Source organism: Lepisma saccharinum, chromosome 12 (assembly GCF_977018435.1).
Source record: "Lepisma saccharinum chromosome 12, izLepSacc3.1, whole genome shotgun sequence".
In the NCBI taxonomy this organism is placed as follows: domain Eukaryota; kingdom Metazoa; phylum Arthropoda; class Insecta; order Zygentoma; family Lepismatidae; genus Lepisma; species Lepisma saccharinum.
Window position 1 is genome coordinate 63371598 of NC_139240.1, and position 13539 is coordinate 63385136.

General features: G+C 36.1%; 1 protein-coding gene across 1 annotated transcript; it reads right to left on the reverse strand.

Annotated features, from left to right (window-relative positions):
- Nucleotides 1-1077: 1077 nt before the first annotated feature.
- On the reverse strand, nucleotides 1078-13447 carry LOC145996156 (ubiquitin-conjugating enzyme E2 J2-like). Its single transcript, XM_083132500.1, has 6 exons — nucleotides 13127-13447; nucleotides 12445-12605; nucleotides 9553-9678; nucleotides 5823-5931; nucleotides 4264-4392; nucleotides 1078-1694 (listed from the first exon to the last, which is right to left on the reverse strand). The coding sequence occupies exons 2-6, from the start codon at nucleotides 12558-12560 to the stop codon at nucleotides 1467-1469; spliced, it is 708 nt and encodes a 235-aa protein (XP_082988626.1). The 5' UTR covers nucleotides 12561-12605; nucleotides 13127-13447; the 3' UTR covers nucleotides 1078-1466.
- Nucleotides 13448-13539: the final 92 nt, after the last annotated feature.

Below are 13539 nucleotides of genomic sequence, written 5' to 3' on the forward strand. Positions count from 1 at the left end.
GCACCCATGGCAGTACAGTTCACATTGTTGCAATCTCGCAATGAATATCAATGGAGGACATTGGTACCCAAAGTGCCTAATGGAATTTGAAAGGTATAATAACTGTACCATGTCACGCTTGGAAAACAGGAAAATACATAGGAATATTTTATTACTCAGATGGAATTTGAAAGGTATAATAACTGTACCATGTCACATGCTTGGAAAACAGGAAAATACATAGGAATATTTTATTACTCAGTATACAGATACATAAATTATACAATAGAAACAGTAAAATTTTCTTCACATGGATTTATGGCAACAGTTTGTTCTTCTATCCTTCTTTGAGAACATAATGTTCAATATGAAGTAACTTCACCTTGAGATAACACTGGGCTTGTGTTAATATTTGCTATAGTGGTCACTACCAGTTGGAAACAAATGACATGCAATGAAAATGTACTTAATGTTCATCACCTTTGTCACCTAAGATCACAAATGTAACTCAAATATAAATAAGTTTATAATGAAGTGCAAATGTAATTGTAATTGGGCATTATTATACACACTTCTGTACAAATGAATTTAAATGCATAGTCTTCCATTGTGATAGCTGTTACTTTAGGCCATTCATTAAATACATTTAAAACACAGCAGCAAATTTAGTGCCAATCTTTTTTTTTTTTTTTTTTTTGGACAGATATATTAGTTCTACAATTTAAATGCCTTTCTAAACATGTTTGCAACTGGAGTAAAAATTCTTTGAAATTTTAAAGCTTTAAAAACTTGCTTCTTAGTAAAACAATAATTCACAACCTATTTTTATTATAATTTCAAAGATTGCATTCCAAAGCAAAAAACAAACACTAAGTTAAAATCTGTTTAAAAACACTAATCAAACGTATTTGCTCTATGGAAAAAACTAAAAAGCATAGAGTTACCATGAGAATAATAGGTTTTGGCCAGGAAACTAGATTTTTTTCTTCTCATACACACCGTCATCGAAACAATCCAAACAAAAATACTGTTACTAATTACCATTGCTACAATTTGTAAAATAGAGAAATTCATAGATAAAATTGATTCTACCATAGATAACAAAAAGAAGTTTTTATATTAACAGCCAATTTACATGTAAGGCACACCAGCTTTTCTCACTTCATCAACAAAATTTAAAAAATAGCAACAAAATTTCATTTAAAAAAAATGTTATTTCATATACTTGAATACAATGCCACCTGGAAACATACTGGGAAGTATATTTACTTGAAATAAAAAGTTATCACAACAAAAAGACACAAAAGTGTGATCAGTGTTCAGGAATTCAAGTACAAGTCCCTTTTGTTGGAATGAAACCGTGCTCGGCCTTGGGAACCACTTTTCAGTATCAAACATCACCATTCAGTTGTTTTTTTTGTATAGTTTATTTTTTTACTTTTCTTAGGAAAAAAAAAAAGAAAAGCAACCATAACAGGAGGAAAGAATCAGTCCGTTGCTATGCTCCTTAACACATATTTTACAGTATATGCAAAAGCTGCGAATCCAATGATAACAAAGATGTTTGTGAGTGCACTCTGCAAAGGGCTTTGGTCCTGGTTTTGTGCAAACTGATTTCGAAGAACCGACTGTACATCATTTGAAGGAATGGATTGTGGGTTGTTCCGAGCTGCATTTTCTGCTTCCGCCCTTCTCTCAAGTTCTTTCTTGATGATCTGAAATTAAGAATAATATTAAATTAAAACAAAGCAATGCAATTGTTATTAACTGTGTATACAAGAGTACTCCAATGTGTGACTTTCGCTCGTGTCAAGTAGTTTACAAATGACACTAGATAGTGTGCAGAACTGACAGTATATGCACGAAGCCTAGTCATACATATATGACCGTAATTTGTGGGTATTCTGCCCTCAAGTATGGATCGTGAGGTGAAAGATGCCAGTGCAGTTGAAACTTAAATGAACATTAACTTCATGTTAAAATTTGTCTATCTTACTGTTACAGTGACGCAAGAAAATGAAACAGTTTATTGTGGGCTGAAACTGCCAGTGTGGATATTTTACATCTGATTAATGTCACACAAAAATGATATTCTATTGTAAACACTCAAGCATGGAAGAGTTCGACCGGGTGAAAGTGGTCCCGTGCAGTACTCAAGTGTATATACCCACCACAGATTCAACATTTCTTACACTACTGTGAGCTACATATGATTTATATTGAGTTTGAGTTGTTGTTTTAAGTTTTCTTCTTGCACAGATAGGTTAATCAGGACTGGACCTACAGTTTTAAATGGGATCTGAATCGCTGTGTCCACCAGTATCAAATCCGGGATCCCTTGATTACAAGGTGACGACATTACCACTACACCATCTGGGAGGCTTATGATTTATATTGTCTACAAGCACAGCATGCTCATGAAGTCTTTCCCTGATAAAGAAAATCTATAGCATGTAAATTAAGTGTGCGCTGTGGTTTCACAAAACCTAATTACCAGTCACAGCATGGAATTGTTTCAGGCAGGCTGAAGACACCTGATATAAGAATATAAAAGAAGGGCGTACAAAGTGTTTTCAACTGGATTGGGCTACCGAGTTAAAGTTGTTTATGAGTATCTGCATGGTCCAACATGCCACTCGACTTTTTCATGTGGGGTTACATTAAGGACACGTGTGTACCAGACACCTCTGTACTTGAGTGGTTGGCACAGTGTGTTACCATGCCAGAGCATGGGTGTTCTTTCTGAGTGTCCCTCCGTCAATTACACTGTATCACCATTCATCCTCATCTTCACAATTAGCCAAAAGTGGCAGAAGAGCAAAGTAAACCAATTCAATCAATGAGGAATGAAGAACTGTAGCCAAAAAAGTATAAACAAATAGTCAAGAATTGCCAAGACAGCACTAATGGCTGAAAAAATCGAATACAAGAGGAAATCTGAATTGTTTCGAGCTTAAACCCTTAAAGGATGGGCAGTGACATGGGTGTCACAGCAGGTATTTCCTTTAAGGACCGCTTGCGACAATGGTTTCACAAGCTGCTTTTTCTCGTAGTGTGTTACTTTTTTAACATACTCTAACTTGGATAATGATCGGAGATACATATTTTCAGTTCTGCATGAGTCTAGAGGTATGTAATTAACAATTAGTAAAGTTTAATTTCATTGTTACTATTTGGGGAGGGGGGTGGTGATGTCCGAAAAATTGAGACTTTTTTTGAAAATAAAATTATTTTCATTGGTATTGAAAACATTGCTTCTTTCTCAATTTTGGTGTTTCAAAACACACTTTTGGCAATAGAAGTACGACATTCCTGGTGCCAAAAGCATGGTTGGGGGTGGTGTGGGAGGGAGGCGGCAGGGAAAGAAAGTAAAAAACCAGCTGCCAACAAAGGGTTGGAAAACAGCCGACTGCTCTTTGCTGTTTCACAAAACTGCACCATAGGATTACAAAGGAAGTATTGTTGAATGATTGATCTGGTTTCTGTTGGTTGTGCTATTTTTAGCATCACGTGTTTAGTTAGGTACCGAGGGTATGACAGGCTAACGAAGCGAGTTGAACGAATTGAAATTATTAAGAGTTTGAACTTTCGTTCAGTGTGTGTGTTCCCCAGTATGCAGAATTTCTAATCTCACGCTGAAAACATGCTCGGTGTTAGTGGATTGAATTTTTTTCTTTTCTCCAAAAGTATTGGCAATAAGTGCATAAATTTTTCAACATCAATGGCAAACATACCAGGCATTATGCAAGTACCTTTTGGAGATTCACATCCTGGCGTAGCCTGCATGGGGGTCCGATGAATTTCAAATTTTGTGTAAAAAAAAATAGTTACTTTCCCTTTTTATTTTCTTCTGATTAAGGAAAAATATTTTTTTCCTCATCAGGATTATAGGCCAAAGTATGCTGAACAAAACAAGGCATCATTTGTACTTCTAACGTTCTTAGTTCAGAAAATATAAAATTTCATTTAGAAAGCATGCAGAATTTAAAATTGCTTGCTGAAAACACGCCCAGCGTTAGTGGAAATACCTGAAAAATCCGCCTTGGCATCTAAGGGTTAAGAATGTGTGGTTTGAAGCAGAATTTCAGTGCTTTCGAATGCAGTTATGAGGATCGATGATGATACAATGTATTTGATGAAGGGACACTGACAAATAACACCCATGCACAGGCAGAGACTCTAACCGGAAACCCTGATGTAGCATGCTATGCTAACCAGTCTGCCACGGAAGTCGGCACCAATCCCAAATTAAAATACAAGTATATAAAGAACTAAATTACTTACATCCACTAAATCTGGAAAGAGCTCCGAGAATATTTTGTCCTTCAAGTTGTACTCGAGGCTCAAAGCAGCAAACTGTCGCTTCTCAAAGTCTGAAGTCTCAATACTTCCTAGTGTTGGACTCTTTTCAATCTGAAAGCAGATTTTGCTTAGCTTTAGGACTACTGTTTTACATTACGTACTCGAGTAATATGCAATATACAAGCAATGTACATGACTCAATTGTGTAACCAGTATTCAAGCTGTTATTTTATTTTAAAAGTATCCAGAGTATTGTTTCAGCCAGTTACACAAAGCAAACTAAAGAAAAATGTTTATGTAATTTACTTAAAAATAAATTAACTGAAATTATGATCATGATTATTCGTCTCATGATTTCAGCATTAAGAGTTCACATTATAGTAAATAATTATCAGTAAAAATTTTAACACGTGGCCTGCAAGGTACCGGCCTCACTCCTACATGCCTTAGCTGAGGTGGGAGATCATCCAATCATTTATGGGACGACATGGTCAGTACTAGAGCCCGGATTTATAAGCGATATGCATATTCTTTTCCAGACTTCTAATGGTAAGAAGAAAGGTCATACTTTGTATTACATACCTTGATGAGCTATTTAACTAAGGTTGAAAGTGCTTATAAATGCTTATTTCTGCAGGAAACTGTTATGCTTGCTTATTTTATGATTTTGGTTTAAAATAGCATATTTTACCCAAATCTGTCATATTTCAATCACACGACGATGACAAGATCAATACTTCTAAATAGCCACATGAGAAACGGCATCCAAGAAAAGATACAGTATATCCATAATCATTTTTCCACATTACCCGATATTATAACACAGTTGAAAGCTAGAATAATACATTGCAACATTCGCTTTCTCTTATTGATGAAATTTCAGTAACGTTGTCTTCAGAAACTCACTGTGTTGGTAAAATTGTGTCCGACAAGCTCAGTCAGGTATTACTGAAAAATCCCGGTTACAAAACACTGTGTCAAATCTATAAAAAGATTTCTGGTGAAGAAACAAACACTGAAGAGGAATTCACCGAAGAAGAACTGTGGTGTTTTTCACATGCGCCTGTGATGTCATGCTACGTGGAAAGAACATTTTCACTGTACAAATCATTCTTCACTGCCAGACGCAGGAGCTTCACACGAGGAAGCTCAGGATGACCTTCCTTACATACTGTAACAGTTTTGAATAAGGTAAGAGTCTAATAAACAAATATTTTTTCAGATTTTCCTGTATTTGTTTATGCTTATTTTGGTGCTTATTTTTTCATTTTTTTGCTTATTAACTTGCTTATTTTACTGTTTGATTGTGCTTACAAATCCAGGCTCTAGTCCGCACGATGAACCCCCAGTCGATGTACCTTTTCATGACCAGGTTACGCTACTCATTCATAGCTCCACAATTTCTTAAAGAAGGTGGTTGGCTACCGGTCCCATACACTGGCCGAAATCTCAGAAGAAAAGTTCTTACTTTCTTTTAATTTACTTATTGATATTCAAAGTATGCCAGTCTCAATCTGCGCTCACTGCATTTTTAACATTACCATGAAACTAAGAAGTCCTGTTAGAATGGTGGAAACACTCCACGCTGGATTCCACGTGTCTGGGTGAAAGTCACTGATGGACAAACACAGCCTTGTGTTTGTCTTGAACCTGAAATTGCAAAGGAAAATTAAAATTTAATTTATTAATCTGATTTATGTTACTTCACTCTTCTGCCACTTTTGGCTAATAGCAAAGTTGAGAATGTGAGATGATATGATGAAATTAAGGAATGCTCACAGAGAACACCCTGGTGTCGTAGCATGGTATGCTAACCACTCTACCACACAGGCTGCCATGGTTAAAATTCATTACTATAGATACATTTTCAGTCTCTTGCCAGTAACTTTCTCTGCTGACATTACATATAGGAAAAAGATTTCACTTATAAATGTGAATATAATACTGTCTTGGTTCATAAATATTACATTGTACGAACTGATAACTGTAACTGATAACCTAGTGCTGAGATCAGATACCACAGAGGAGGAAAACAAAGGAAAATGCACACAAATGTGCCCTTGCAACTTTTAAACTGAACTACAAATACATATGTCGTTGTTTATAAAAAAAATCCACATAAATATGAGGGTGGACTTGGGTAAGAGTGTAGATTTTTCATTGCTAACTTCCAATGTATGCACATCAGCTTAAATGAGTGTTAAAATACGATGTAAAATATGATTTTTGAAAAAATGTAACTTGCATTGTTCTTTTCATCCTGTTTCATTCACTTGTGACAAATGAGATGATTAGAAAGAATGTGTTTTTTTTGGAGGGGGTATGGAGATTTGATTTATTTTACTTCCCTATTCTGCAACTTTTGGCTAATCGGGAAGATGAGAGGGAATGGTGATAAAGTGAAATGGATTAAAAGAATCGCAAACATGTATGGACAACACATCACGGGCTCTACGGAAGTTTATACTGGCCGTTCCATACACCTAAGCAACGCTTGTCTGCTAAATGCAGTCCAGGGAAGGGATATTTGGGTGTCTTAGCAAAGGGTCATCCCTTAAGGGGGCTTAGAAATCACAAAATAAAACTATTTACCATGCTTGTCAAAAGATACAATATTTACAGTTCAACTTAGTTAAAACTAGTATATTCACAACATTACTTGTCAAGTGGTTTGTCCTTTGTTTAAAATGTTTGTTTTATTCTTGCAACTTTACAATATAAAGGCCTATTTTTAATGGTACTGAGAAGAGAACTATTTTCACTATCAAAATTATGGCTTGTCAACTTTCAACATTTTAAGCTGAGAAAAGAAAAAATATTTCCAAGTTGTCAAAATATGTACAGAATTAGTTTCCTGTAGTTTACGGTTATTACAAGCATAAGAAAACAGTTTTTCTTTGTGACGTTTCAGGAGAACACACGCTCCTTCCATCAGACATTTATTTTCATTTTGACAGTTTTCTTATGCTTGTAATAACCGTAAACTACAGGAAATTCTATAATGCAAGCAATGCGTACATACAATAAAAACTATGTACAGAATGCTGCAGGAAAAGCAATTCACTTGAGCACCAAATAGTTTGCATGGACAATGCCAGATAGTTTATGCAATATAAATGCAAAACCTTAAAGAGCGTTAAAAAAAATGTACTGTCATGATCAACACGTTACCTGCCACATTGGTCACATGACCGAAACTGGCACACACCAATCATGTCGGTCATTATGATCGAAACATGTGGCTTGACTTCTTGTTCCTAGGGTGACGTTTGTGACTAGTATAACAATGATGCGCATAAGGCATGACTGACAAGACATGGGAGTCGAGTGCACATCAAAAGTGTTTTACAGGCAAAAAACTGAAATTTTCGAAATGAAGTCCAATAACCAATTTGGCGCGGGAGGCAAAATTGGTGAACCACTCTGGCCGTGAACGTGTTAGAGATGGCTAAATGTTTTAAGAAGAAAGGGCAGCCAGATCTGTATGTATTCTGCAACTTTATCATCATACGAATTGCGATGCAATGGTGCACATGTGTTATAGTTATAACAAATAGTAATTAAAAAAAAATATCAACTGTCAAATGGATCAGTTCAGGTTAATATGTGGGCTCCTCAGCAGATAAGGAAAGAATTGTTGAGGTTTAACACATGTAAAAAGGTTAAGTTGGGTTAAAAGATGTTAAAAAAGAAAGATAATCCAGAGTGACCTGTTACTGACTTCTTACTCCATCCTAGGCTGGCAACAAGCAGTTTTAATTTTAGATATTGGTTTATCATTATAGTTATATGTCCATTTATTCTTCATTACATGATCTTCCCTCACCTATATAGACTTTGTAATGTCCCCCATGGTAGCCACTCTAGGTAAGAAAGGTAAAAAGGTAAAGTGCTCCCCTGTGCATAGCACCATGCCATGAAGGCGTATAGGGGGTGTGGAGGTAACGCTCCACACTTTCTTGATCCGGTCGTCCACTCTAGGACCATGAAAAAATTCACGGCTACAAGCAGATGTTTTCTCTATTTCAACCTTATGTATTATCGCCTCTCACCTCCCTCACACATACAAAGGAAAATATATTAACAATATAAAGGGTCTGTGTGTGTGTGTATGTATCCAAAAATCCTAATTGTATCAATTTAATGCTTTATATTTTAAATACTTAATTTAAGTTGCGGAGTTTATATTTGCGACTTCATATACCCAACGACTCGAAATAAATCTACAAATGTTATGAGTGAAATTAATCTATGCAAAATTGTTATTTGTATAAGAATTTCAAACTCAAATTACCTATCAACTTCAAATATCTTGCAATAATCTTCCATCTGTCAGAGAGATTGTTCTGCAAAGGACGCTAACAAAGCAAACAGATTGAGAGACTTCTGTTTAATTTTCCACGCAGCTTTCTTTTCTTTTCCTTCCTCGATAAAACTAAACTGTGAAAAACTTGCCTCAGGGCATTTAGAAATATATATAAATTAAATGGGATTTGGATTGACGAAAGTTGCAATTTTTCATGCTCTATAGAGAAAAATTCACACACAATTCCTGGATCCAATAAATCACGCATAATTCCCAGAATTCCCGGTGAGTAGCCACCCCGCCCACTGTATCCATTGATTTGGGGAACGTGACAAACCTGTTTCCTTTGTCATTTTTGGGGATAAAAACTTTAGTGACAATTGTGAATTTCCATCCGGAAAAGTCGGGACTAGCTGAACATTCAATCAACGAAGACCATAGACTAGATTTCAGCAACACAGAAATCATAGCCAAAAGTTGAAACTACTGGGACCGCATTATCAAGGAAGCAACAGCCATTCATGAAGAAAAAGATAATCTTAATCGGGAGACGGGTCTTAAACTGGACCCAGCCTGGCTGGCAATAGTTAACCAGAAGCGCAGACACTGTACCCAGATTGGTCCACCATCTTCACCAGGATCCCCCCCTTCCAGGAACGTGTATATACACCGGGTTGACGCTCAGGACTGCACTTCTACCCTGAAGATGAGTGACGTTAGCTCTCGAAAGCTTGGAATCTTTTCCACAATTCACCTGGTCGATAGCCCGAGAGAATCTTTTCATCATTCGTTGCCAGGAAAGCTTCAAGACTAACCTTTAGTGAGAATTATTCTGTAACATTTTGACATGGTACGAACATTGAAGCTGAATATATGTATATATTTTTTTGCATTTTATTTATTATTATTTTTTAAGTTCACACAAGATGCAAATTGTACATTATCACAATATAGTATCAACTTACCTTCCATTAGGTGTGATCATATAGATGCTTGGAGGTTTGAAAGGGAATTCCCTTGGGAACACTAATTTCCCATGATACAGGCCTCCTTCATATGGAGTACCTTCAGGTCCTTTAACTACATAGTGCCTGCGGAATAAAGCAACACTTCATCATTTCAACTTCTGTGTTAACTAGTAATCTGGGAAATTAACTATAAGAACCCTCCACCCAGAATTTGACAGCGCTGATTTGATTACAGGAAAAAGTTAAAACCTTGTGTTTGATAGTAGATAAAATAAATATATTTCAGATAATTGGTAATCTAGCAGAATAACCGAAGGAAGGAATGTGCTAGCGTGAAACATAGTGTGTAATATGTGGAAACCAGGGGAACGACTTGAGATGACCGGACCCCTCTCTGATGCTCTTCATATTTGGCATACTCACTAATTGAAGCCTCCTAATCACGAATCTGAAGTTAAAATTTGTCTGAAACGTCTAGAAATTGCAAAATAAGCGAAAATAAGGCATTTGTTTTCAGAATGAAAACTGTCGATTTTCGCGAATTTTTTTGTTTCACAACCAAATATATATATTCCTGATACTACCACGACACCAAATTTTAACTATGTTTGCCTAACCTAACCATGTGCCAATGGTTCATGGGGCTAGCACCAATGGTTCGCAATTATTTCCAATTTCTTGATCCTGATACTACCACGACACCAAATTTTAACTGTTTGCCTAACCTAACCACGCACCAATGGTTCATGGGGCTAGTGCCAATGGTTCGTGAGACTAGTATCAATGGTTCACAATTTCTAGACGTGACCGACAAATTTTAACTTAAGATTCGTGATTAGGAGGCCTCAATTAGTGAGTATGTCAAATATGAAGAAAATCGGAGAGGGGTCCGGTCATCTCAAGTCATACCAAATTGTAAATATTGGATTTTTTATGTGAAAAGCCTCATGACAAATTTAGGTGGTTAAAGTTACATAACAAACTATGAAAATTACCATTCATGGTTTGAAATCTATAAAAGAAATACACAAAAATTATGTCATTCACCCACAACATACATTGCACAGTCATTTGGATCCCACTCTAAATTGTAGGTCCAGTTCAGAGCAACCTATCTCTGTAAAAATTCAATCCATCAAAACTTATGTCATTCTAGTTCAAGGCGATGTGTTGTGATAAGATGGAAATACACAGCAGATTTTCACACCAGGAGCAGATAATGACAGAACTCACATTACAGTCAGCAACATTGAAAACTACTCGCTGTGTAAAACTTTTTTCGAAAACATTACAGAATGACACCAGCCTGTCATATGACATGTATCCAGATGCTTTCCATGCATAACAGAATGTAAGTTGGAAATGAAGAATGCAGATTAACAGCATCCTTCTCATAATATTGTATGTACTCTTTCATGCATCGTGCAAACAATTTGTGGTAAAAGAAGTAGATATCGAGAGGCTGGTAATACTTGGTATCTTTGGAACGAGTTTACAATACCGGACCACTCTCCAATTGCTATGAAATTTCGCCTACTTACTAATTGAGACCTCCTAATCACGAATCTGCATGTAATAATTGGCGGTCAAGTATGGAAAGCGATAAAAAACTAAATAAACTATGTTTTCTTAATGTAACGTAACCCTACCATAAGAACAGCAGCCCCACGGAACATGCCATTTTCCCCGAATGGGTGTCACTTATCGCACAACACTGTAGAAACATTGTGTTCTGACGTCACGGGAGAGAACTTTATCATGTTAGGCAATACAAGGTAACGCGTCTCTTAGCGAAAATATTAATTTTTCTTTGTATTTATGCTAATGGAACCTAACCTAACATGCCTAACCTAACCTTGTAGGCATTCCTCATCTGACGTCAATATTCAAGGTTGCAAGATTGTTGTGGGTAAAGGAAGAGCATTAACGAACTGCAAAAGAAAGATGGTTCCGAATTGCTGTGTATGGACAATGAACGTGGTAAATCGCAAGGATATTTTACAAGTTCTACATGTAAATGTACAATTTTAACAAGTGACCGCCAAATATGAACTACAGATACGTCATCAGGACACCGAAATTAGTAAGTAGGTGAAATTTTATAGCAATTGGAGAGTGGTCCAGTATTGTAAACTCATGCCGTATCTTTTGTGGTATGATCTTTGTGTGCAAATTAAAATTCCAGTTTCTAAAGGTTGTAGCAGGCAAAATACTGTCGTTTTAATCAGACCATCAATTAAGTAACAAAAGGGATGGTCCTGCATTTCCGGTTCTAGTACTTTACACATTGAGCTATGGACTTCTTGCCAGTACAGACATATTCTATATTTGGAAGTTTCCTGCATTCCAATGTTTTCAAAAACCTTTGCCAAATTTACCACCCCTTCTTGAAAACATACACTTATGTCATAATTGACTTCATCTATATGTGGTAGCATACATTGTACATACACCCCTCAAATACACTGACCAAGTTCAAGGAGTTCCAGTGAACTGCAACCACTCTCATAACCTTGGTCATATTCTGAAAGATTCATGGTGATTCTAATCTGGACGTTTCCCTTACAACACTAAAGTTTAGCTTTCATGTAATTCTTCAAAATATGGTCCTGTTTAGCTCTTTCAAATACATCAGCTTTGGTGTGGGAATAAGTGAAATGAACCAGTGTTCCCCCGATTTTGTCTCTTTTTTCACTATACAGTGGGATTCGAACCCGAATCATATCTTTGAAGAACGCAATAAAGACTGATTACTTTTATGGAACAATAAATATTTACTCTTATGTCTGAGCTGATTTTGATGTAATCTGTCTGACATACGTAAGAACAACCTTGATCAGTATTCTCTGAATATGGTATTATGCAAATTTAAGTATCACAAAAAGTTACCATTCTAGGATGTTAGATGGCAGAGGTTCGGCTACGACATATGGTACTGGATCCTTCTTTAGCCTCAAATAGTCTTGCTTCAGTCGAGCTGTGGCACTGTTTGTTTTTCGACTCATGGTGATGAAAACACTTTACAATCTTTTCATTCTGAGCTGCACTACCTATAACAAAAATAAACATGTTAAAATTATATCTCTGTATTCAAAAGCAGTATCTCCTATTCCAGTTACTTAAGTTCTGTGCAGAAGAGCTAATTGGCTAATCAATTTAATGAAATCATAATCTACTTTCACTCTTCTCTCACCTTCACAAATAAGAATTTAACAGGGGAAAAAAAATGAAATCACTTCAACCTAAAAGCGTGTTCTAATTTGAGTAAATTATTCACAACAGAGTATTTACTTTACTAGTTTCATCTAGGTGTAACTGGCTAGTGATACAAGTTTCGACTATGGCATAAAATATAGTGACCTTTATTTTCAATCATATGTGCAAGCAGCAAATTTCAAAAATTAAATAACAATAATCGGGAGTCTAATATAATGACCCAATTGCCGAAAAAATTAGGTTGGAAGTAAGGTGAGTAGGTAGGCAATTTTCAAGGTTACGATACGAATCTATCTATTGTTTGGCACAACACCCGTCACGCACTATACAATTGAATGTCTCAAGAAAGACTTACCTGACGCAAATTTGTCACCTATTAATGCCAGCAAAGTTTATTGTTGCATCACCGACAAAATGATATGCATTAACTACACGCCAAATGTGTCATTATGCTATCACAGCACCCATTTTTCGCCAGTCTTTTTCACCATTTCGACGGATAAAAACTATTACCAATTGCCAAGAGAACTGTAGAGGTACTTAATTTATACTGCTTTGAAGCTCAAATACTGTTTCTCAACAAACATACGATACGTTTGCATTAAACTACTAATAATAAGGAAACCTAGACCCATAGGCACGGAACTATTCCCAACTCCGGAAGTTGCGATTGCAATGTCACTATTTAGACGAGGTAGTTAGTAATTAAGTATTTAATCGAAATAATTTTCTATTATAAATCTTTATATGTATTAATAATGAAAATAT